The sequence below is a fragment of the Vulpes vulpes genome, chromosome 9 (genome assembly GCF_048418805.1).
Source record: "Vulpes vulpes isolate BD-2025 chromosome 9, VulVul3, whole genome shotgun sequence".
In the NCBI taxonomy this organism is placed as follows: Eukaryota; Metazoa; Chordata; class Mammalia; order Carnivora; family Canidae; genus Vulpes; species Vulpes vulpes.
Genome location: NC_132788.1, coordinates 53,407,607 through 53,429,621, shown reverse-complemented (window position 1 = coordinate 53,429,621; position 22,015 = coordinate 53,407,607). Strand labels below are relative to the sequence as shown.

Sequence of the window (22,015 nt, the reverse complement as noted above, 5' to 3'; positions counted from 1 at the left end):
GGAGGGCTGGACGCTGGCCTGGCCATTTCAGTGCATCCTCATAGGTTAACAGAGTTCAATGGGAAGGCAATTCACACTGGACGCATACAAACCCCAGGAAGGGACTCCCAAGGATGAATGTCACAGCCATGGGCAGCGGCAGTAGCCTGTGCTCTCTGTACCCATGTGAGGCAGGAGAGGCCCATGGCTCCTCCGAAGGTAGCCCAGTGTCCTGGTCAGCAGCCGAGGAAGGCACTGACACATCTTATATGACAAGCCCTCGAGGCCAAGGGCCTGATTCTGCCAGGGGTCTCCCCAGGTCTGCCCTGGGAGCACCGAGCTTTGCTCACACCCTGGGCCGTGTAGATAGGCAGCATGCCTCTTGCCAGATGGTTCTCACCGGCTAGGTCTGCACAGCTGACTACTCCCCTCTGAGCATCACAGTGGTCACTTGCCCCCTAAGCTGGCCACCCATAATTGTTTGGATCTAGTTAAGTGTGGATTCTGAACATGGTCACAACCCTGAGTGCCAGGGGGGCAGGTGGCATCAGTCCATTTTCATGGCTCACTCCAGCTTGAGAAAAGGACAGAGGGCATGAGTAGCTGCAAAGCTGGCCATGTTCTGGGCCCTAGGAGACTCTTGGTTGCCAAGAAGGTCACCTTGGGCTGGCCTCAGCCAGCAGCAGGACTGGCATCATTAACTCTGGCTTCAGTCCTGATTTCTGTGTGTTGGCTTGAATCCTGGTGGGCCGCCTCTTTGCACTGTAGTCTCACATATGCCCATCTGAGGAGTAGCTGAGAACATGAAATGAGTTTGTGCTTGGGAAGCACTGAGCACACAACTCACCCATGTCACAATTCCACCAATGCACCGTTAATAATAATAATAAGGTTGGGGTGGGAGGAGATGGAAGAGGGTACTTATGTCAAGAAAATAGCAAAAAAGAGAAGTGAGGACAAAGAGGAGCTTCTCCAAGTTGCTTTAATAAGATGGTAAAAAATTCTTTGAGAGATGTTAGGTGGTCTACCTTAAGCTGCCAGGGACAAAAGTGTCTCCTCAGACCTCTAGCACCCTTAGCTCTCAGCCTACCCCTCATCTTTGCAGCCTAGGCTCTGGCCCAGCAGGCCATGCTCATGTGCCCTGGCACACATCCCCTCTCTCCCCACAGAAAATCGATATCTAACACCGCTGGTCTGTATTGGCTTCATGGCCCTGATCCCCATGTGGGTCCTCATTGCCAAGCAGAACCCACCCATCATGAAGATCCTGAAGTTCGGGTGGTTCCCAATCATCTTAGCGATGGTCATCAGCAGGTGAGTGTGAGTGAGGGCTGCCACCACCTTCTCCCTTCCCATGCCACACCCAGCCCTGTGGACAAGGAGAGTAGCCTAAGAGCTGCAGAGCTGGAGCCAGGGTGGCACTCACTTCCTCCATGATCATGGTGCTGGTTGAGTCATACCTCTTTGTTCTTCATCTCTTTCCCTCTCACCAAGAACCTTAGGCCTTCCTTATTCTGAGAGGCAGTCCTATTTACAATTTCAGGAGCACCGGAGAGCCAGGAAGAGCTGAACCTGGGAATATCAGATGAGTGCACTGCCGCCATGGTCCCCTCATGGTGCTGCAGGACCCTGGGTCTCCCCTCCTGGGATGCCAGAGCTCTCACTGGCCTCGACCCCTGCTAGGCTGCAGGGAGTCCCTCACCCCTGCTAGGCTGCAGGCTCCAAGGCAACAGCTCTGTGGACACCATTTGTACAGCAGAGCTGGTGGGACCTGGGGGGCTGAGGGATGAGTGGTCCTGGGCCCTTCAGCTGAGCTCAGGTCTTCCACCCTCAAACTCCATCCTCCAGAGCCCTTTCTGTTAGTAGACCTGGATGGGGGTCACCCCAGTCTTTTCTGAGGTGCTCTCTAACTGTAAATCTCAGGGAGATGCTGTTATGGTCTAGATGTTGTTGCTTCCAGAAAGCTCCTGGGATCCTTTTACGGACCAATTGAACCTGTCCAGGGCTGGAGGGGCAGGGCAGCCGTTGCTAAGCTACAGGGGCTGGTGGGAGTGAGGTCTTGTTGTGGCATCCTTGAGAACAAGGAGCATGAGGATGCTCCTGCAGGTTCCATTTTCTGCTCAGGAAACAAGCATTTCAGTGGCAGTTCAGGCGCTGTCACGTGGGAGAGCCCAGCCAGCTAGGTGGCCTTGGAACAGAGTTTGTCATACTTTTTTAATGGGCTGACATTATCTGACGGGCCTTCTGGAATAGCAGAGGCTCAGAACAGAGGTGGACCAGCAAGTGTGCGTAGTGCAGGGGACCCCGGGGAAACCAGCTTAGCTATAACAGATTTTGTGGAGGAATCAGGAGAGTATTCACTAAGCTGAGAGGGCAACGCTGATGAAACATCCCATATAGGGGTGAAGCGGGTCACCTACAAGGGTAAACTAACCATTTGTCCTCTACCTTCTCCCCAGTTTTGGAGGTCTCATCTTGAACAAGACTATTTCTAAACAGCAGTACCAGGGCATGGCCATATTTACTCCCATCATCTGTGGTAGGTCCTGGCAGCAGCGTCACCTGGGGCCCTGGGGCCGGGATGGTGGGACCCGCACAGCAGCCCCTTCAGAGATCTGGCCCCACACCCTCAGAGGCCGAGTCTGGAAACAGCCATGACCATGCTTCTGCTGGGCAGTGGCTGCTGGGTTGGCTTGTCTCAGGTGGAAGGAGACCCCCGAGGAGAAAGCCCTGCCCACTGCTCCACCAGCCCACACCCTTTTCTTCATAGTCACCACAGAGACTTGAGCTTCCCATGGAGCTAAATCCCCCACCTTAAAAGCACAGTGTCTTAGCCAGGGTTTACTGGCTCCTGCGGACTGCAGGTGGCTTCAGAACTGGGGTGTCATGGTTTGGCTTTATATGTTTTTAAACTTAGATTCATTGATGATATTAAAAACTCAGACATTTGTACATAAAAATGTGGACTTCAGTCTTCTCCTTAAAAAGTAAGGCTATGACAATAATGAATTTATGCTCTGGGTGAGGTGAGAACCAGCTCCCCCTGAGAGACGACTTGTGCTGACGGCTTTGCCTGAATCGCCTCCATTCCCCATAGTCTTTCACCTGACCCTTCACTGATTCATGTTCTAGGCTTAGACTCTGTGGGCATTTGTGGTGAGGACCTCTCTTTTAACGAAAGCTTGGTTCATGTCCAGCTTCTGATAAGGAGCTGTAAATGGGACCAGCTGGTTGGGAGAGGAACCAAACATGATGACTTATTGCGCACTTTGCTTGGTCCCAGGCCCTGGTGCTCTGGGACTGCAGAAACAGGCTTCAAAGACCCTTGAGCACTCCTTCTCCTTACTTCTGTGGGAGCCCTGGTGATAGTTCCTTGCATGTCAGTGGGCCACCCAGCAGGTTTTTCTCCCAGCACAAGGGGCTGGCCACCTACAGGGCAGCAGTAGCCAGATAAGGCCCCAGTGTTTAAAACCTGGAAAGATTTCCATGGATGTCACCAAGTGAGATGCCTCTGGGGTCACATGAGTAGTTTGAATGCTCTCAGCAGGTGTGACAGTAACAGGGTGGTAAGGAGTAGCAGGGAACAGGTCACACTGCGGCACATGTTCCTGGTGTGGACAGAGTGGGGCCTGCTCAGCTCCAGCCAGTAGCTGCTTGGCAAGAATGGAGGTCTGGAGTGGCCTGACCTGACTTGTTAGGAGAAGCTAGCAATTAATGTGACTTACTTCTTAAAAGTTTTTTCATTTTTTTTTTTAAATCATGAGGGTCTAGCAAGATAGATCTGCAACTGTGCTCTGCCCATAGACCATTTTTTGTATCCAGGGCAGTTGGTTTCTCCCTCTGGAGCTCACTGGGGCATATCTGGCCCAGTGAGGGGTTGTTCCCCAGGGGGCTGAGGAAATAGAATGGGGGCAGTCCACCCACCCTCTAAAGGAGATGGCTATGGGTTGGCCCCATTCTCAGCCAGCCCCAAATCCTGGCCCTGAAGAGGTACCTTGGCATGGCTTCTGTCACCTGGTCCCCATGGTCCTGTCAGAGTGGGCACAGTCTGCTCACTGTGGAAGCAGGGGCCTCAGCAATAAGCCCCAGACCCGTTGCATCCGTTTTCTCCTCTTCCTTGCTGCTGTCCCCCACTTTCTTTTCTGTCTCCTTCCCACCTTAGGATAAAAAATATCCTTTCATGATCTCAGATGTTCCAGTCTGTAATCTGGTTCCTTGAGTGGCATATCAAGATACCTTCCATAGACCTTCCCGTCACTGTCCTCCATCCCCCCCTCCCCCTTCACACTCATCCCTTTGCCCAACACATACATGTTAAAAACCTACTTTTCCGGTCATACTTCCTTCACCATAAGAGGTAGCTGTCAAGGTGATGCAGTTGTCACCTTGATACCTCACTCACAAAGTCCAGTTTACCCTTGCTTGGGGCCAAACAAGATCTGTGACCAAGTGGTAGGGATGAAGAAGAGATACAGTGCTGAATCAGTCAAGGAAGGCTTCCTGGAGGACATAGACTTAAAATAAGGGAGGAGAAACAACATTCTTTTCCTCCTCCCAGGTGTTGGTGGCAATCTGGTGGCCATCCAGACCAGCCGGATCTCCACCTACCTGCACATGTGGAGCACGCCTGGTGTCCTACCCCTCTGGATGAAACAGTTTTGGCCTAACCCATGCTCCACGTTCTGTACCTCAGGTGGGTCTGGTGTGTTCCAGAGGCCACACAGCCACTTCTTTAAACAAGTAAAACTTGCTGTCACTGGACTCTGGTCTGTAGTGACAGATGCCTAAGACCAGTACCGACCTCAGCACAGATCATCTTCAAGGACGCAGCTCTTCCTCCCAGAGACTTGACTCTCCACCCTGCCTCTAGTTGACTTACTGATTCATTCAAGTATTTACTGAAGGTCTGGCAGGTCCTAGGTGCAGTGATGAGTCAGAGATACATGATTCTTGTCCACAGGGATATGCATAGTCCAGAAGAGCAGATAAACACACCAAAAAAGGGACCTTTAACTACAAATTGTGGTATCTTTTAAAATACAGAAGCACAGGGTGCATTGAAAGGAATTTCAGGAGATACTGAGATTTGGGTTTAGAAAGTTCCTCTCTGAGGATCACAGGGGGCAGGGGATGATGCGAGGGGAGGGTGGGGGGGATGCATGCAGGAGTGCTTGAGGTGGGGGTGGGGGCAGGGGGACGGCATGAGCAAAGGCCCAGAAGCAGGAAGGAGCTTGGTAAGTCTGAAGAAGTGAAAGGCCAGTAAGACCTGAGCATAATGAGCAGGGGAGGGGATGGAGGAAGCTGAGACCAGAGAGGTAAAGAGGAGTTAATTATTTTAGGGCCTTGAAGCTTGAGGAAGGGAGACTGGATTCTATTCTGAGAACCACTGGAAACCATCACAGGTCTTTTTTCTTTTGATTACTTTTAAAAATTGGATCTTTTCTCCCATTGCATTTTCTTTTATCATTTCCTTTCTGTTTCAAATACTAGCCATTCTTTTAGTATAAGTTTGCTGGCACATCCTAGAAGGATATTTTTGCTGGATGTAAAATTCTGGGTTGATGGTTCTTTTTCAGCACTTGAAAAATGTACCACTTTCTTCTGACTTCTCTGGTTCTGAGGAGAAATTGCTGTCATTCAAATTGTTTTTATTGTATACACAGGGTGACATTTATCTTTTGTTTTCCTTGCTTTATAGTCTTTGAGTTATGATGCACATTGGTGTGGATTTCTTAGGGTTTACTGTATTTGGAGTTCACTCAGCTCCTTGAATACATGGATTTATCTTTTGGCAAATTTGGGAAATTTTAAGCCATGATTTTTTTTCAAATATGCTTTCAGCCCCACTCTCTTCTTTTCCTCTGATATCCTGATGACATGAATGGGGGATCTTCTGTTACAGTCCCACAAGCCCTTGAAGCTCTGTTCGATTTTTCCCCAACGAATTTACTCTCTCTTGTTCAGACTGGCTAATTTCCATGTTTTTTCTTCAAGTTCAAAGATTCTTTCCTCTTCCCTAACTCTGCTATTCATCCTTTCATTGATTTGTTTTGGTTTTTTTGGCTATTGTGCTTTTTCAGTTATAAAGTTTCCACATGGGTCTGCCTTGAATCTTGTTTCTTTCTGGAGACTTTGTTTTGTTTTGTTTTTTACCAAAACTTTCTATTTTCAACATTTGTTTCAAGTATATTTGTAATTGCTGGTTGAAGCACTTTTATAATGGATCCATTAAAATTGCTTTTAGATAATTCCATCTGCATCATCTCATTCTTAGTGTCTGTTGGTTGTCTTTTCTCATCACATTGAAATTTTATTTCTTTTATAAGAAGGGATTTCAGAGTGAATCACAGGCATTCAAGGTATAGGTTACAAAACTCTGGGTCTCATCGAAGTCTTTTTCAGTTACCTCTCCTGACACTGCACCACTGAAGGAAATGGAATGCATTGCTTCCTTACTGCTGGGGAGTGGTTTGGGTAGAATCCCAGATTTCCACCCCCCTCCCCCACCATCCATACCATCTCCATTCACACACTGAGGGAAGAGAAGCACCTCATTGCTGGTGGTCTGACACCACCCTGACGGAGAAGGAGAGAGATGCCTTCTTATTGCTGCCCACATGGACTTCACAGACAAGATGGGGTGGGGATCTCATTACCACCAAGCAGAGTACCACTTACTTTCCACTAAGCCTTTTCTATCACACCTCAACTGGAAATGATGAGTGCCATATTCCACCTAGAAGTCAAGGCACCAGCTTGGATCTTTGTGATGGAAGTGGGGCTGTCATTTTTCCTGTGATGTTTGACTGGAATAGAGCAGTTGTTGTCTAAAAGTTTTGTGTTGTGCTAGGCTGTCCCACTTTTGGCTCTTTGGTTAGACGAAGCAGGCTTGTATTGATTTTTTTTTTTTTTTTTTTTGGTCTATGGCCATTGAAATTTCTGGGTTTCTGACTTCTCCAGCATCTGGTCTGGGATATATAAAGCAACACTCCCTCCAACACCAAAACAACTCAAGAACTCCCCTCTGTGTTCTTGGTCATGTCCCTAGGTCTCTGGCCAGCTCATCTTTCCTCTCCACCTTTTTATTTTATTTTTTAATAATAAATTTATATTATACTGGTGTTCAATTTGCCAACATACAGCATAACAACCAGTGCTCATCCCGTCAAGTGCCCACCTCAGTGTCCGCCACCCAGTCACCCCCACCCCCTGCCCTCCTCCCCTTCAACTACCCATAGTTCGTTTCCCAGATATAGGAGCCTTCCACGTTCTCTCTCCCTTTCTGATATTTCCCACTTATTTTTTCTCCTTTCCCCTTAATTGCTTTTCACTACTATTTATATTTCCCACATGAATGAGACCATATAATGTTTGTCCTTCTCTGATTGACTTACTCCACTCAGCATAATACCCTCCAGTTCCATCCACGTTGAAGCAAATGGTGGGTATTTGTCGTTTCTAATGGCTGAGTAACATTCCATTGTATACATAAACCACATCTTCCTTATGCATTCATCTTTTGATGGACACCAAGGCTCCTTCCACAGTTTGGCTATTGTGGATATTGCTGCTATAAATATCGGGGTGCAGGTGTCCCGGCACTTCACTGCCTCTGTATCTTTGGGGTAAATCCCCAACAGTGCAAGTGCTGGGTCGTAGGGCAGGTCTATTTTTAACTCTATGAGGAACCTCCACACAGTTTTCCAGAGTGGCTGCACCAGTTCACATTCCCACCAACAGTGCAAGAGGGTTCCCTTTTCTCCACATCCTCTCCAACATTTGTGGTTTCCTGCCTTGTTAATTTTCCCCATTCTCACTGGTGTGAGGTGGTATCTCATTGTGGTTTTGATTTGTATTTCCCTGATGGTAAGTAATGCAGAGCATTTTCTCACGTGCGTGTAGGCCATGTATATTTCTTCCTCTGTGAGATTTCTCTTCATGTCTTTTGCCCATTTCATGATTGGATTATTTGTTTCTTTGGTGTTGAGTTTAATAAGTTCTTTATAGATCTTGGAAACTAGCCCTTTATCTGATACGTCATTTGCAAATATCTTCTCCCATTCTGTAGGTTGTCTTTGAGTTTTGTTGACTGTATCCTTTGCTGTGCAAAAGCTTCTTATCTTGATGAAGTCCCAATAGATCATTTTTGCTTTGGTTTCTTTTGCCTTCGTGGATGTATCTTGTAAGAAGTTACTGTGGCCGAGTTCAAAAAGGGTGTTGCCTGTGTTCTCCTCTAGGATTTGGATGGAATCTTGTCTCACATGTAGATCTTTCATCCATTTTGAGTTTATCTTTGTGTATGGTGCAAGAGAGTGGTCTAGTTTCATTCTTCTGCATGTGGATGTCCAATTTTCCCAGCACCATCTATTGAAGAGACTGTCTTTCTTCCAGTGGATAGTCTTTCCTCCTTTATCAAATATTAGTTTACCATAAAGTTGAGGGTCCACTTCTGGATTCTCTGTTCTGTTCCATTGATCTATGTGTTTATTTTTGTGCCAGTACCACACTGTCTTGATGACCACAGCTTTGTAGTACAGCCTGAAATCTGGCATTGTGAAGTCCCCAGCTATGGTTTTCTTTTTTAAAATTCCCCTGGCTATTTGGGGTTCTTAATGATTCCACCCAAATCTTAAAATAATTTGCTCTAATTCTCTGAAAAGTCCATGGTATTTTGATAGGGATTGCATTAAACGTGTAAATTGCCCTGGGTAACATTGACATTTTCACAATATTAATTCTTCCAATCCATGAACATTGAATATTTTCAATCTCTTTGTGTCTTCCTCAGTTTCTTTCAAAAAGGTTCTATAGTTTTTAGGGTATAGATCCTTTCCCTCTTTGGTTAGGTTTATTCCTAGGTATCTTATCCTTTTGGGTGCCATTGTAAATGGGATAGACTCCTTAATTTCTCTTTCTTCAGTCTCATTGTTAGTGTATACAAATGCCACTGAGAATGTGAACAGGTGCAGCCACTCTGAAAAGTGTGTGGAGGTTCTACAAAGAGTTAAAAATAGACCTGCCCTACAACCCAGCAATTGCACTGCTGGGGATTTACCCCAAACATACAGATGCAATGGAACGCCGGGACACCTGTACCCCGATGTTTATATCAGCAATGTCCACAATAGCCAAACTGTGGATGGAGCCTCGGTGTCCATGGAAAGATGAATGGATAAAGAAGATGTGGTTTATGTATACAATGGAATATTCCTCAGCCATTAGAAATGACAAATACCCACCATTTTTTTCGACATGGGAGGAACTGGAGGGTATTATGTTGAGTGAAGTAAGTCAATCAGAGAAGGACAAACATTATATGGTCTCATTCATTTGGGATATATAAATAATAGTGAAAGGGAATAGAGGGGAAGGGAGAAGAAATGTGTGGGAAATATCGGAAAGGGAGACAGAACATGAGAGACTCCTAACTCTGGGAAATGAACTAGGGGTGGTGGAAGGGGAGGAGGACGGCGGATGGTGGTGCCTGGGTGGTGGGCACTGAGGAGGGCACTTGACGGGATGAGCACTGGGTATTATTCTGTATGTTGGCAAATTGAACACCAATAAAAAATAAATGTATTATTTTTAAAAAGATAAAAAAAATAAAAACTTAAAAAAAAAACAAGAAATGCCACTGACTTCTGGGCATTGATTTTGTATCCAGCCACACTGCCAAATTGCTGTATGAGTTCTAGCAATCTTGGGGTGGAGTCTTTTGGGTTTTCTATGTAGTGTATCAAGTCATCGTCGAAGAGAGAAAGAGTTTGACTTCTTCTTTGCCAATTTGAATGCCTATTATGTTTTTTGTTGTCTGATTGCTGAGGCTAGGACTTCCTGTACTATGTTGAATAGCAGTGGTGAGAGTGGACATCCCTGTCTTGTTCCTGAAATTAGGGGAAAGGCTCCCAGTGCTTCCCCATTGAGAATGATATTTGCTGTGGGTTTTCTGTAGATGGCTTTTAAGATGTTGAGGAATGTTCCCGCTATCCCTACACTCTGAAGAGTTTTGATCCGGAATGGATGCTGTATTTTGTCAAATGTTTTCTCTGCATCTGTTGAGAGGATATTATGGTTCTTGTTTTTTCTCTTGCTGATATGATGAATCACATTGATTGTTTTACGAGTGTTGAACCAGCCTTGCATCCCGGGGATAAATCCCACTTGGTCATGGTGAATAATCTTCTTAATGTACTGTTGTATCCTACAGGCTAGTATCTTGTTGAGAATTTTTGCATCCACGTTCATCAGGGATATTGGTCTATAATTCTCCTTTTTGGTGGGGTCTTTGTCTGGTTTTGGAATTAAGGTGATGCTGGCCTCATAGAACCAGTTTGGAAGTACTCCATCTCTTTCTATCTTTCTGAACAGCTTTAGTAGGATAGGTATGGTTTCTTCTTTAACGTTTCATAGAATTCCCCAGGGAAGCCATCTGGCCCTGGACTTTTGTGTCTTGGGAGGTGTTTGATGACCGCTTCAATCTCCTCCCTAGTTATTGGCCTGTTCATATTTTTTATTTCTTCCTGTTCCAGTCTTGGTAGTTTGTGGTTTTCCAGAAATGCATTCATTTCTTCTAGATTGCCCAATTTATTGGCGTATAGCTGTTCATAATATGTTTTTAAAATCGTTTGTATTTCCTTGGTGTTGGTAGTGATCTCTCCTTTCTCATTCATGATTTTATTAATTTGAGTCTTCTCTCTCCTCTTTTAATAAGGCTGGCTAATGGTTTATCTCTCTTATTAATTCCTTCAAAGAACCAGCTCCTGGTTTTGTTGATCTGTTCCTCAGTTCTTCTGGTCTCGATTTCATTGAGTTCTGCTTGAATCTTTATGAACGCTCTTCTTCTGCTGGGTGTGGGATCTATTTGCTGTTTTTTCTCTTGCTCCTTTAGGTGTAGGGTTAGCTTTTGTATTTGAGTTCTTTACAGTTTTTGGATGAATGCTTGTATTGAGATGTATTTTCCCCTCAGGACTGCTTTTGCTGTATCCCAAAGATTCTGAATGGTTGTATCTTCATTCTCATTAATTTCCATGAATCTTTAAAATTCTTCCTTATTTTCCTGGTTGGCCCTTTCATCTTTTAGCAGGATGGTCCTTAACCCCCACGTGTTTGACGTCCTTCCAAACTTATTGTTGTGATTTAGTTTTAATTTCAAGGCATTATGTTCTGAGAATACACAGGGGATGATCCCAATCTTTTGGTACCGGTTCAGACCTGATTTGTGACCCAGTATGTGGTCTCTTCTGGAGAAAGTTCCATGTGCACTTGAGAAAAATGTGTATTCAGTTGAGTTTGGATGTAAAGTTCTGTAGATATCTGTGAAATCCATCTGGTCCAGTGTATCATTTAAAGCTCTTCTTTCTTTGGAGATCTTGTTCTTAGAAGACTTATCGAGTGTAGAAAGTGCTACATTGAAGTCCCCAAGTATAAGTGTATTGTATTCTAAGTATGTCTTAACTTTGGTTATTAATTGATTGATATTCTGGGCAGCTCCCACATTCGGGGCATAAATATTCATGATTGTTAAGCCATCTTGTTGGATACATTTTTTAAATTTTTATTTATTTATGATAGTCACACACAGAGAGAGAGAGAGAGGCAGAGACATAGGCAGAGGGAGAAACAGGCTCCATGCACCAGGAGCCCGACGTGGGATTCGATCCCAGGTCTCCAGGATCCCGCCCTGGGCCAAAAGCAGGCGCTAAACCGCTGCGCCACCCTGGGTTCCCCTTCTTGTTGGATAGATCCTTGAAGTATGATATAGTGTCCCTCTTCATCTCTCACTACAGTCTTTGGGGTAAAGTTTAATTTATCTGATATAAGGATGGCTACTCCTGCTTTCTTTTGAGGGCTATTTGAATGGTATATGTTTCTCTAATCTTTTATTTTCAGGCTGTAGGTGTTCTTCTGTCTAAAATGAGTCTCTTGTAGACAGCAAATAGATGGGTCCTGCTTTTTTATCCAGTCTGAAACCCTGCGCCTTTTGATGGGGTCATTAAGCCCATTCACGTTCAGAGTTACTTTTGAAAGATGTGAGTTTAGTGTATCTTGATACCTATTCAGTCCCTGTTTTTGTGGATTGTTCCATTGGACTTCTTCTTAAAGAGGAATTTTAAGGGTCCCCCTTAAGATTGCTTGCAGAGCTGGTTTGGAGGTCACATATTCTTTCAGTTCCTGCCTGTCTTGGAAGCTCTTTATCTCTCCTTCCATTCTGAATGAGAGCCTTGCTGGATAAAGTATTCTTGGCTGCATGTTCCTCTCATTTAGGACCCTGAATATATCCTGCCAGCCCTTTCTGGCCTGCCAGGTCTCTGTAGAGAGGTCTGCTGTTAATCTGATCTTTCTCCCCATATAAGTTAGGGATTTCTTGTCTCTTGCTGCTTTAAGGATCTTCTCTTTATCTTTGGAATTTGCAAGCTTCACTATTCAATGTCAAGGCGTTGAGTAGTTTTTATTGATTTTAGGGGGGGGATCTCTCTATTTCCTGGATCCGAATGCCTGTTTCCCTTCCCAGATTAGGAATGTTTTCAGCTATGATTTGTTCAAATACATATTCTGGCCCTCTGTCCCTTTCCACGCCCTTGGGAACCCCAATTAAACGTAGATTTTTCTTCCTTAGGCTGTCATTTATTTCCCTTACTCTATCCTCAGGATGTTATAATTGTCTCTTTTTTCCTCAGTTTCCCTCTTTGCCATCAACTTGTCTTCTCTGTCACTCACTCGTTCTTCCACCTCGTTAACCCTCGTCTTAGGACCTCTAGTTTGGATTGCACCTCATTTCATTGATTTTTAACTTCTGCCTGATTAGATCTTAGTTCTGCAGTCATGAAGTCTCTTGTGTCCTTTATGCTTTTTTCTAGAGCCACCAGTAGCTTTTTAATAGTGCTTCTGAATTGGCTCTCTGACATTGAATTGTAATACAGATTTTGTAACTCTGGGAGAGAGGACTGTTTCTGATTCTTTCTTTTGAGGTGAAGTTTTCCTTCTAGTCATTTTGCTCAGTGCAGAGTGGCCAAAAACAAGTGGTATTGGGAAAAAGGAGAAAAAGAGAGGAGAGAAAGAAGGACAGAAAATAGAAAAAGAAAAAAGGATGAAAAAAAGGAAAAAAGAGAAGAAAAAGAAAAAGAAAGAAAGGTGAAAAAAAAGGGTGGGGGAAGCAAACAAATCAAAAAGCAAAAAAAAAAAAAAAAAAAAAAACCACGAGGGAGTATCCTCTGATTCTGTATACTTTAAGTCCCTTGACTTCCCCTGGAACTGGTCGGTCTAGCTGGTCTTCTGGGGGAGGGGCCTGCTGTGCTGATTCTCAGGTGTTAGCACTTGGGGGAGCTGCTCTGCCCCCTGCCTGGTGCAGGGCTCAGTGGGGGTTGTTCACCCCGGGAGGCCCCGGGAGGAAGCTACAGTGGCGGGGGCAGCTCTGGGACCCTGGAGTCAGCTCCCGCAGTAACTCCGGGGCTCTCCGTCTGCAGGGCCTGGATGCCCCGGGGCGGGGCCGCTGATCTGCTCAGCTCGGGGCAGTAGTGTCCCTGCTGTCCTGTGCCCTCCCGGCCTCTGCCTATCTCGGAGGGAGGCCGGATCCTGGGCTGTGTCCCGGCGCCCTGTGCTCCGGAGCCTGCGCTATTGGATTCGCGCTCCCGCGCGCTGCAACCCTTAGGGACCTCGGCGCACTCTCCCGGGGCGCAGGTGCCTGTTAGTGTCCCCGGGAGCCCGAGGGCATCCCCGCCCTCCTGGGTCCTGCTCTAACTCCCTGCGGGCCCCTTTCCACGGGGAAGGTTGGTGCAGCTCCTGCTCCTCGGGACGGGGCTCTCCTGTCCTGGGGACACTCGCCCCGGCCTCAGCCCGGCTCCTCGCGGGGCCCCTCCCCCTTGGAGGCCTTTTGTTTCTTTATTTCTTTTTCCGCGTCTTCCTGCCTGATAGAAGCGCGAACTCTTCTCACTGTAGCGTTCCAGCTGGCCTCTCTTTAAATCTCAGGCCGAATTTGTAGATTGTCAGGATGATTGGAAGGTTATCTAGGTAGTTTGGTGGGGACAGGTGACTTGGGGACCCTACTCTTCTGCCATCTTGCCCCGCCCCCCTCCACCTTTTTAAATCTTCTTATGTTTGATTTATATATAATGTTCAAGAGTTTTAATTGTATTTAATGAGAGGAATAGGAAGAAATATATCTAGCCATCTTGTATTAAGGGGAAATTCCTATTACATTTTCTGATTTGTCATTTATATACAGAAAATCTATTTCTTTTTCTCTATTATTTCTGTACCTTAGTTCAGGCTGCTATAATGGAGGTATAGAATGGGTCTATCATAAACACAAGAAACTTATTTTTTATAGTTTGGTGGGTGTAAGTTCAAGGTCAAGGCATTAACAAATTCTGTCTGGTGATGGCCTGCTTCCTGGTTCTTAGACAGTTGTCTTTTCGTTGTGTTGTTAACATGGTGGAAGGGGCGAAGAAGCCTTTTGAGGTCTCTCTTAAAAGATTATAAGCACTAATGGCATTCATGAATGTTGTGCCCTTATAACCTAATCATTTCCAAATACAATCACATTGAGGGTTAGCTTACAACACATGGATCTGGGTTGTGGAGGGCACCCAGTAATACCAGCATCTAACTATTTTACTGAATTTTTATTTATGTAGTGTTTCTATAGATTTTCTTGAGTTTTAGTGTCAGCTGCCAATAGCAATTATTTATTTTGCTTTTACTTTTTTTCCAAAGAATCTTCATAGCTTGTCTACTTTTTCATGAATAGATTTTGGAGTCTTGAGTATTCTCACCTTTCTCTACATATTATTTTATGGTAGTATTTTTAGCTTCTAAGCCTTATGATCATTCCTCCTCTTTCTTATTAGCTTGATGAAATATATTAACTCAGAGACAAGTGGAGACTTTTTATTGAAACTCTATTTCTGTTTGAGAAGTCAGTTGCATTCACATGTTACAGTTTTTAAAGTGTGAGTGTTTGGGACAGAGAAGTCATACTTTTTGCAGAGTCTCAAATTCTTTGAGTGCTGAAGCCAAAAGAGAATGTGTCAAATAGATCCCAGAGGTATAGCATGAGGAAGGGGCTGCCTGAGGCCCCCCATGAATGTCCCACCCTTCCATGGATTACTAATTCCACATGCTGAGCCTTTGTTCTTCCACATTCCAGAGCTCTCTTCCACCTTAAGCCCCTTGCATGTTCTCTTTCCTCTGCCCAGAGTCCTCTCCTCCAGATTCATATGTTAGCTTATATGTCATCTTCTCTAGGGGGCTTCTAGTCTCTAGTATTCATCATACTAATATACACTTTGTTCTCTACTACCTTACCCTGGTTTATTTTCCCCTTAGAACTGGTCAATCTCAAATAATGTTTCTTGTTTGTTTCTGCTACTCACTTCTGGGTTTTTTTTCCTTCCCTAAAATGTCAGTTCCATGAGGGAAGGGACAGGATTGTATCCCCATCTGCTAGAACATGCTTGCCATGTAGTAGGTGCTCAGTAAACACCCATGTAGTAGATAAATGAATGTGGATGCCTCCCTGGAGACGGTCACATGCCGAGGTGGCCTCTGCTGTCCAACAGGTCATACAACATCCTTGGTTTTGTCTTTTCCAGAAATTAATTCCATATCAGCCCGAGTCCTGCTCTTTCTGGTGGTTCCAGGCCATCTGATTTTCTTCTACATCATCTACTTGGTGGAAGGCCATTTGGTCCCAAACAGTAAGATCTTTGTGGTGTTCTATCTGCTAGCAAGCCTAATCCAGGTAAGGATAACTATAGCAATATCAGAACAGCATTCGGTGGTTAGTCAGATTTATCTCCTTGTCCTGGGAAAGATGCTGAAGGGATAAGGGTGGTGGGTTCCTGGACATGGCAGGGTACAGCCCCCATCTTCTAAGAAGTCAACTTATGCAAGCCCAAGGGCATGATCCAGACACAGAGGTCACTCCACATTCTGCATTGCACACTTCACACTGCACATTACACACAACACATGCTATACTGCACACTTCATAAGGTACACTCCTGACAAGGAACACTCAGTACTACATATAGCATGCTGGACACACCTTACCAGAGGATCAGAGGATGATCCTGAAGTTGCAGCCAGTTGTCATGAAGCAAGTTGTTTGAGGAGATCTAGCTGATGAAATGGGCCATGCACATAACCCATCACAGATAGGGTGGGCAGAGACCCTGCTGGGATGTTACTAAAAGGTATATGTGGACTTTAGTCAGGGTTGGATGGTTATAAGGACATGATGAAAGAGGTCAAGCTGATGCCTGCCTCTGGGTAATACTCTGCAGGCTGTCTGCCCAGACTAGATGGCCAGTGTCTCTCCTGGGACCAAGGTGCAATTCTAGGAGGGCAATGCTAGAACCAGGGACTGACATTTTCAAATCTCCTTGAGTTAGGACACTTGCAGTTGCTGCATGTCCCTGACTCTGAAGGATAGGCTGGGGTACAGTGAGAAACTGTCTTGATCAGGGAAGGGGCTGGAGTCAGCCTGGGTCAGGGGACCAAGGAGCCCTGAAGTGAAATGCTAGGACTGTGCAGACTAGCCAGTAGCACTTTCAGGAATGGCTTACTGTCCAAAGCTGTTCATCCAAGGGCTTCCAGAAAACCCAAATTAAAGTCCCAGTAAGGTCTGTGTCTTGAGTTTCCAAGGACAGTGAGAGGAGCTGGTGTGGCAGAGATGGTCTAACACCTAAGGATGACACGAGCAGGGCCTGACCACAGAGAGGGAGGCTAGGCAAGTATGGATGAAGGTGGCCTTTCTGCCTCTGCATGAGCTCAGAGCTGGGCACTGACCCCAAGAAAAGTGAGAGGAAGGAAACTCCCTGGAGTTGACATGGTCACCTTGGTTTCTGCCTTTGAAATCTGCTAGTGTTTCTTAGTGATACTTGGCTTTCTGACTTAGTTTTCACTTTTTGTGTGTGTCTTGCTTGCCAGGTGACAATTCTGCTGTATCTGGCAGAAGTGATGGTTCGGCTGACATGGCACCAGGCCCTGGATCCAGACAACCACTGTATCCCCTATCTCACAGGGCTGGGGGACCTCCTAGGAACTGGGCTCCTGACTCTGTGCTTTCTTATCAATTGGTTATTGAGGAGTGAAGCAGGGCTGGATGGCATCTCAGAAGCGGCATCTGGACCTCCCTAATGAACTCAGGCAGCCCCAGTTGCTCAGTAGAATTTTCCTTCACACCAGAAGGGTACAGAATACAGTTTCTCCCTGGCTGGGTCCTCAGGAAGGATGGTTGACATCCTGCCTCTGCAGTGGCCCTTTGTCAGTCTGCTAATGACACTGACGCACATCTTGACTCTGGAGTTGGAACCTGAGCCTGTGAGGGTGAGGGAGGTCTGAAATCAGAAGCTTTGTTTGTGTGTCGATGTGACTGCATGTTCCTGGACATAAGTGTGTACCCCTGTGCTTGGTGAGTGCACATAAGTGCACATGTGTGTGTGGAGAGCAGGGGACTCTGGCCTGAAGATGCTGAAGGAAGAGACATGTCCAGTGCACTCAAGGGATATGCTGGCCCTGTTCTGTGTCCATGCAGCTTGGATTGGGGAGGAGCAGGAAGGAGACGCCTTCTATGCCCAAGCCTCAGGACTGAGCTATGGCTTAAGCACAGCCTTCACTGGGTCCAAGCTTTGTGGGCCATTCTGCTGGTGTGCCTACAAATGTGCAACCCTTTCCAGGACAGCCTTCCTTGCACACCTCCTTCTGCTCCTAGTACTTAATCCTATCAATGTGTTTTCTCCTTTTCTTTTTATGTTTAAGCAAAACTTCTGTTTAGATTTTAACAATCAGGGAAGTATAAAATAAAACATAGATTATATTATACTTGGCCTTTGTCTCTTTTATTTTTTTTTTTTTATATTTTTTACTGGAGTTTGACTTGCCAACATATAACCCCCAGTGCTCATCCCGTCAAGTGCCTCCCTCAGTGCCCGTCACCCAGTCACCCCATCCCCCCGCCGACCTCCCTTTCCACTACCCCTTGTTCATTTCTTAGAGTTAATAGTCTGAAATGATTACTACAAATAAGGTAAAACAAAAAATAAATTTAAAAGAAAACTGTGAGAGAATGGGAAAGCAGAATGGGAGACTAGGAAACTCCAGCCCAACTTCCCCCAATGAAAACACCAAGTAAACAACACACTGACCAGAACAGCTTTGTGAGAGCTCTAAAAACCAGTTACATATCTGTAAAACCAAGTGAACACTCAACCAAGAAAAACCTATGCTCAAAAATGGGGATCCCATCATGTTCCCACCTTGATACCAGGGCCTACCATGTGCCAGAGGAATGCAAATCTGGGAGAGGGGAGCAGTCGTGCTTGCAGGAGCACTGGAGTGCCCTGTGCCTTCACTCATTTAACAGATGCCTGGTAGGGGGAGCACAGGACCACCCCCAAATGTCTCTTCACAACTAGTGATTAACAGAGCAAGCTCTCTGCTGACCTGAGCCTGTTACAAAGGCAGGGCTGTGTCCTGCAGAGGTAGATGAAGAACAGCATCAAGGGTGCCCTTCAGAAAGCAAAGAATGCACAACACCTCCTCCAGGCCTGCCCATGATGGCCTTCAGGCACCCAGAGCCCTGCGTCCAAGGGAAGCAGCTGCTGGCGGACATAGCCCTTCATGCTCTGCTGCATGATGGGAGTAGCTACTGGGTCCCTGGGGGATGTGCTCAGGGCATCCTCCAGTGGCCTGCATAGATGTCGGCCATCCTCTTATTTCGGGGGTCTTAGGCAAGAGCAGCTACCTAGGCATTTTGGCTGATCAAGCTGCAGACCCACCAAGAAAGCTGAGGGAGTGATGAGTAACACGTATACTTCTTTCCCTTACCCTTTTCATGGCAGGCACTGCGCATTTACACGGCTTTGTGTTCCTGCTGAGAAACTGCATCCTCTGCTCTTTCTTTAGGGTCCTGTAATGGAGAAGGTTTGACAGCTGAAAGGAAGGGAAGATTTCAAGTATGACCAGAGTCACCTAGGGTAGAACTAGACCGTGTGCAGGGAGTCTAGGGCAGAGCCAGATTGGTTGGCTTTTGACTCACAGCCTGGCTCCCTGCTGGGCCATTCAGGACAGATGACTCACCATGAATCAGTGGTGCAGGCCCAGGGTCAGGTGCAGGGCAGTGCTAAGGAAGGGGGTGAGAGTGGCTGCAGAGATTTCCTAGACCCTGATGAGGCAAGGCTTCCAGTGCCTGGATGATACCAGGATCTACAGGGCCAGAGTCCTAGAAAGAGAAAATGGATGAGTGGTATAAAGAGGAACTGTGGAGAGCAAAGAGAGGAAGTGAAAAAGGATGAAGGAGCAAATACATTACAGGCACCATATTTTTTCATTCCTTGGAACCCCCTGAATCCACAGACTCGTTTCCAATCGACAGCGCAGCAATGATTTCAGGGTGGGTGGGGGAAAGTAAAGTACAGAACTATTGGCGGTGATATCCTAGACCTCACTTCTCCAGGGTTGAGGTGCCCTGAATTCCAGATGATCTGTCCCTTCCTTAGGTCCTCCCCAGCCTGCGTCTTTTCCCCTGTGTATTGTGGAGGTTGACCTCTGACTTCGTACCTACAGTTCTATTCCAATATCCATAACAGTAGGGCCACATGAACACATGCTACGTGCCAGAGTTTGCCCAAGACGTTGGAAAGAGAGGATGGGGATGTACGTTCTGGAGAAGCTTGAGGAAATGTCAGAGTGTGGTGATACCAGGGGCATGATAGGAGGCAGGGCCAGGGTTGTGTGGCTGTACTACTGGATTGGAGGGGAGCAGAGACCCCTGGATTGCTCCCCAGAGTCTCTGTCCTGGACCTGATCAATGTCAGGTGGCAGGTGAGCAGGTCCATGAGAATAAGTCTGTGGTGGAGCCCCAACAGCCCCTTGACACAGCCCTCTAGAAATCCTACCATCCGAACTGGAGGGTATTATGCTGAGTGAAATGAGTCAATCGGAGAAGGACAAACATTATTATGTTCTCATTCATTTGGGGAATATAAATAATAGTGAAAGGGAATAGAAGGGAAGGGAGAAGAAATGGGTAGGAAATATCAGAAAGGGAGATAGAACATAAAGACTCCTAACTCTGGGAAATGAACTAGGGGTGGTGGAAGGGGAGGAGGGCAGGGGGTGGGGGTGAATGGGTGATGGGCACTGAGGGGGGCACTTGGTGGGATGAGCACTGGGGTGTTATTCTGTATGTTGGCAAATTGAACACCAATAAAAAATAAATTTATTATTTAAAAAAAGTCTAAAAGAATAACAAAACAAACAAAAAAAAAAAAAGAAAGAAAAGAAATCCTACCATCCACTGAGAACTTCCAGAGCATGTGTGCAGAGGTCGCACTAAGAAGGAAACACATTTCTACATCACACTCAGGTGAGGTGTGGAGGGTGGCAAGGCCCAAACTAGAATGGAGCACATGCAGAGCCCCACAGCAAATAGTCTTTAATGAATCCAGCTGCACGAGAGGTCTTGGAGGAGGAGGCAAAGTGAGGACAGAGACATGAACATGATGTGACATGTCCTGTCAGTTATAGACTTTACTTCCCACCCACCACCTGGCACAGCCTACAGGTCTCCAGGCTCAGGTATCTGGGAGCGAGTTCTTGTGTCGCCACAGATTATGTGCCCTGGAGGTCAATGACAAGAAAGATCCTAACTCTTTCATTCCCAAGTGATGTCAACCAGACAGAACCGAGATTGGACATTTGATTTTGGCAAAGAGGGGAAAGTGTAGGGAAAGGTACTTTTTAGAAAGTGAGAACAGATGTCCACAAACCCTGCACACTGAAGGCTTGTTTTCTACTATTATGGCACGAAATTATAAAGTGGGCAAATGTGATTCCTACACATAACTCATTTTCTTATCTGATTTCATATGCAACTTGCTCAGTCTTCAAATGTGCAGCTCTAACCCAACTTTCCCCAGGAAATCTCTCCTATTGGGTTTACTCAGCATTGTTTCCTACCTGGAGATTTTCCCATCTCATTCCTTCAATCCTCAAGGTTCTCCACACACAAATCTAGGGAAACATGGCATTAGCAATCTTGTTGTTAGGGAGGGGCCCAACCACTCCTTCTACTTTCATTGAGAGTGTGGTCAGTCAACTGTCTCCTGAATCTTTCTAGTGGATTCTCAGACCCTTACTGACTCGAAGCTAGAGAGCATTATTGTAAGTGTAATATGCCAATCACAGAAACACAAATACCATGTGTTTGACCACAAGGTATGTAAATAGTCCAAGTCATGGAAGTAGAGACTAGAGGATTGATAGCCAAGTACTGTCGGGAGAAGGGTTGGGAGGCGCTGTCATAGGCTTCAATCATGCATGAGAATTTGCCCCAACTCTGACAGATGTCGACCTGCATGGTGGAGGGTGGAACCTACATCCATACCTTTCACGATCTGTGGGCTGACCACGAGCATGTGTGCTTCCTATGTGTGTTCCACACAAAGGACTATGCCAAAATGAGTTCTTAAATGCGTATTATGTATCCTGGGTTGTTTGTCCACTGAAGCCCCTCAAAATATGGGGCAAGGTGTGGCCCTGTAGATGAGAATTTCTAGGCATGTAATGGATGAGGCACTTGTTCGGTGACTGATGGTCCAATAGCTCAGTGACAACTGCAGGTCACTAGCCCAGAGCTACAGGATTGGGATGTGGGCATGAAATGCAACTTTGATTTACCCTGTTCAAAATACGGTTACAATGGAAATTCGGTGAAGATGCTTAGGTACAGGTTCATGAACTAGAACAATATGGAAGGGTACATACAAAGTGATGATCAAAAGGTTTACTTTAGGATTTCCTTTCAATTTTCTTTTGGGAGCTTACTTTTGGTTTGGTGAAAGGAAGACCTTGAAGCTGTTTATTATGAATATTATATTCTCAGACATACCTGTCCTCCAGATTATTCTTTTTAGGGGTTATCTTTAATCCCTTTTGAGAAGATGTAGAAGTACCCTTGGGAAGATGATTGAAATAGGGTGCCAAAGAAGACATAGGTACGGCCAACAAGCACATGAGAAAATGCTCCGCATCA

General features: G+C 45.9%; 1 protein-coding gene and 1 long non-coding RNA gene across 11 annotated transcripts in view; one reads left to right on the top strand and one right to left on the bottom strand.

Moving 5' to 3' along the window:
* SLC41A3 (solute carrier family 41 member 3) overlaps positions 1–17,802 on the top strand; it is a 91,288-nt gene extending 73,486 nt beyond the window's left edge. For 8 of the 10 annotated variants that reach the window (XM_072720114.1, XM_025991617.2, XM_072720115.1 and 5 more), the window contains 5 exons: positions 1,149–1,293; positions 2,439–2,518; positions 4,538–4,672; positions 15,570–15,718; positions 16,909–17,802. In XM_072720114.1, coding sequence (XP_072576215.1) covers positions 1,149–1,293; positions 2,439–2,518; positions 4,538–4,672; positions 15,570–15,718; positions 16,909–17,118 — 719 coding nt within the window. In that variant the 3' untranslated portion in view covers positions 17,119–17,802. The remainder of the gene's footprint in view (positions 1–1,148; positions 1,294–2,438; positions 2,519–4,537; positions 4,673–15,569; positions 15,719–16,908) is intronic. The other 2 variants (XM_072720117.1, XM_072720118.1) reach the window with 1 other exon arrangement.
* Positions 17,803–18,063: 261 nt separating this feature from the next.
* LOC112914561 (uncharacterized) lies at positions 18,064–21,080 on the bottom strand. The gene is made up of 3 exons (XR_003233886.2): positions 20,941–21,080; positions 19,060–19,201; positions 18,064–18,889 (listed from the first exon to the last, which is right to left on the bottom strand). It is a non-coding gene; the product is annotated as an uncharacterized lncRNA (long non-coding RNA).
* Between the last annotated feature and the right edge of the window lie 935 nt (positions 21,081–22,015).